At 37.6% G+C, this 2,918-nt stretch overlaps 1 protein-coding gene across 1 annotated transcript; it reads right to left on the bottom strand.

The window, feature by feature from the left end:
* Window positions 1-6: 6 nt before the first annotated feature.
* On the bottom strand, window positions 7-2,096 carry LOC111786676 (pentatricopeptide repeat-containing protein At2g15820, chloroplastic-like; the record flags this gene model as incomplete). The annotated part of the gene is made up of 2 exons (XM_023666905.1): window positions 1,520-2,096; window positions 7-1,311 (listed from the first exon to the last, which is right to left on the bottom strand). Coding segments are annotated over exons 1-2 (1,815 nt in total), but the record flags the coding sequence as incomplete, so codon positions are not given.
* Between the last annotated feature and the right edge of the window lie 822 nt (window positions 2,097-2,918).

Genomic DNA, 2,918 nt, shown 5'->3' on the forward strand with positions numbered 1-2,918 from the left:
ATCTTCGTGGAATTCAAATTGGATCCTATGATTCTTCCTCCCTTCATCAGATTCGATCTCCAGGCCACCTAATAACAACCCTACTAAAATCTCCCTTTGTTCTTTACTCAACTTCAAGCTTACTGGCTTCTTAATCTCCTTCCTACTCAAGCTTAGGACATAATCAAGTTTCTCCATTAATGGAGGATCAATGTCGTACTTTTTCTGACACATCAAATCATATATTTTTTCAGCCTTCAAATAATCCCCACTTAACAGGTACCCACTTAAAATAATGTTGCATGAACGAGCACTTACACCAATTTCTCCATTTGTTTGCATCTGGCTAAATATTTCTTCAGCCCTGTCGAGATTACCAACTTTTACCAAAGAGTTCAAATATATGCTGTAAATAGTACGATTTGGTTTACACTTCTCAAGGCACTGGGAGAAGGTTAACTCTAACTTATCATGTAAGCTTAAATTGAAAAACATATTCATCAAATCAACATAAGCTGGCTTGAGGGGCTTTAAATTACTCTTTATGAAGCCTTCCATGACGGATTCTGCAAGTGTTACCTCTTCAACTTTACATAAAATCCCAATAATTGTCTGATATGCTGCAGCACTTACAGAGTTCAACTGCTCCATCTCCCTAAATATCTCGAAAGCTTTCATCGGATTACCCACCTTTGCATATACTTCCATTTTGTAAACAAAAGCCTGAGATGGCATGCTACCATCAAAAGACTTAAGTTTAAGCCACGATCTTTCTGCTTCCATCACATCCCCCAATTTCGAGCTCGCTCTCAAGATGGATACAAGGACTTCTCTTTCTTCCTCAATTCCTGCTTGTTGCATTTCTTTCCTTAGTGACATTATCCTTTCTTTGTCTACAGTATCCTGATAACTATGTAGCCAAATTAGACCAGCATATATATCTTTATGCAACTCAAGTCCAGTTGTTACCAGATTGTGATATATGAACTCAGCCTGTTTAAGATGATGCTTTGACAAATCCCCTGGTTTGCTCAAGAGAGCTTTAAAGAGAGAATTGTGCAAGCTAAGACGTGGTTCGTAACCTCCTAACTGAATCATACGATTGTAAATGGCACTTGCTTCCTCTATGCATCCTTGAATAGGTGCACTAAGGTAGGCAACAATCAATATATGAAATGTGGATTCACTTGGCACACATCCCTGATTAATTATATCATCGAATACTTCCCGACACTTTGAGAACTTCCGTTCCTTGCCCATGTAATCAGCAAGCTTAGTAGCTAAAGCATAATCAAATCGGTACCAATGTTGTTGCATCATCCACTTGTACACCTAATCTCAAAAATGAAGAAAATTAAGAAATGGGAAGAAAACAATATCACAAACATAGATTCTAAAGAACAAAGCACAACAATATTCCAGAAATTGCACACTTCCAAATAACTTTCCTATCAATTGCATTCCAAGTAGCTATACTTATACGAACGTGTATTTTGCGGGTGTTATAGTAGAACATAATAGAATCAAAACGAAAACTAACCCTAAAAGCAGTCTCATTTTCGCGAATACGCAAACAATGCACGATGACATAGGCCGCATCATCCTGCTTCATCCATTTCCTCTGAGCATTAAGCAGTCGTATCAATGTTCCCGGCTTATGTGCCGGCAATTCTTTACAAAGCCAAGCCAATTTGGATCTACGCCATTGCTCCGGCAACTCATCCAGCTCCTTGACTTCAAGCGCAGGCGCTCCCAAGTGTTTCAAATCCGCCGACGCAAACCCCTCAGCGCCAGTACTGTATGGAGAACACAAAGGCTCTTCAGATTCGGCCGGGGAATCCCGGTCATGCACCAACGCTTCAACGGAAGAACTGGAAGCAAAGGCAGGAATCCTCGGAAGTTGTCGTCGTCCTTTCGCTGAATATGTTGGGATAGAGAGAGAACGGATGACGTAGTTCCGGCAACGGAAGTGGTGGTGGCATAGAGGGAAGGAAAGAGTGAGAGAGCGGAGAAGGGTGACGGTGGCGAAGGCAGAGGTTCGAATGGACATGGAGGAACTCGAAGGAGAGTTCAGAAGAACTGTCGATGATGAAACCTTGGGCTTAGGGTTTACAAGGTTCATCTTTTACACGGACGGCAACCAAGGGGAAACTCGGAAGTTTTACGACACAGATGAACCGGAAAAACCAAACCCTTCGTCGGTTCGGTTCAGCCGGATCAATCCGTTTTGTCTCCATGTAAGAGGAGGCCACGCCGTGCAGTGAAGTGCCGAATCAATTCGGTTTCCGAAGAATCGGGCCGAAATCCAACCGAACTTATCGACTCTTTTTCAAATGTTAAACCGATTTAACTAATAAACCGGACCAAACGGGCGGGGTTTCTCTCTTAAATCTATTTTTCATTAATTATTTGTATTTTTATTTTGAATATACTTAATTAGTTAATTAATTATTTGATCTTCCTCTACCAAAATTAATATAGTTAATTATATTAATTAGAATATATCAGTAATGATTTATTACTTATTTACTAAAATTATTAATAAATTCTATGAAATTTAAATATTAAATATTTACAAGTTACAATACATCATTAATATTGATTACAAACTTTAAACGATTTTAATTTTTTTTTAAAGTAGGAATGGATTGTAACTTTATTTTCGAGATTGTCAGGTTAACTCGACCAAAAAAATCTCAATGTTAATTATATATTAATATTTCAAATATAATAAAGTTTTGTTTCCATTAAAGAAGATATTTTTCTTTTCATGGAGTATCTCATACTCAATTAGATAAGTAGGGACATTAAGAATTTTTTAAAATTATCATAATATAAAAAATTTTGTTTTTAATTTATTTATATATATATATAATATTAAGAGAGAGAATGTTCTCCACGGCACAAAGAATGCAGGTCCATTAACTTAGGAAATGATC

This window comes from Cucurbita pepo, unplaced genomic scaffold (genome assembly GCF_002806865.2).
Source record: "Cucurbita pepo subsp. pepo cultivar mu-cu-16 unplaced genomic scaffold, ASM280686v2 Cp4.1_scaffold002366, whole genome shotgun sequence".
NCBI lineage: Eukaryota > Viridiplantae > Streptophyta > Magnoliopsida > Cucurbitales > Cucurbitaceae > Cucurbita > Cucurbita pepo.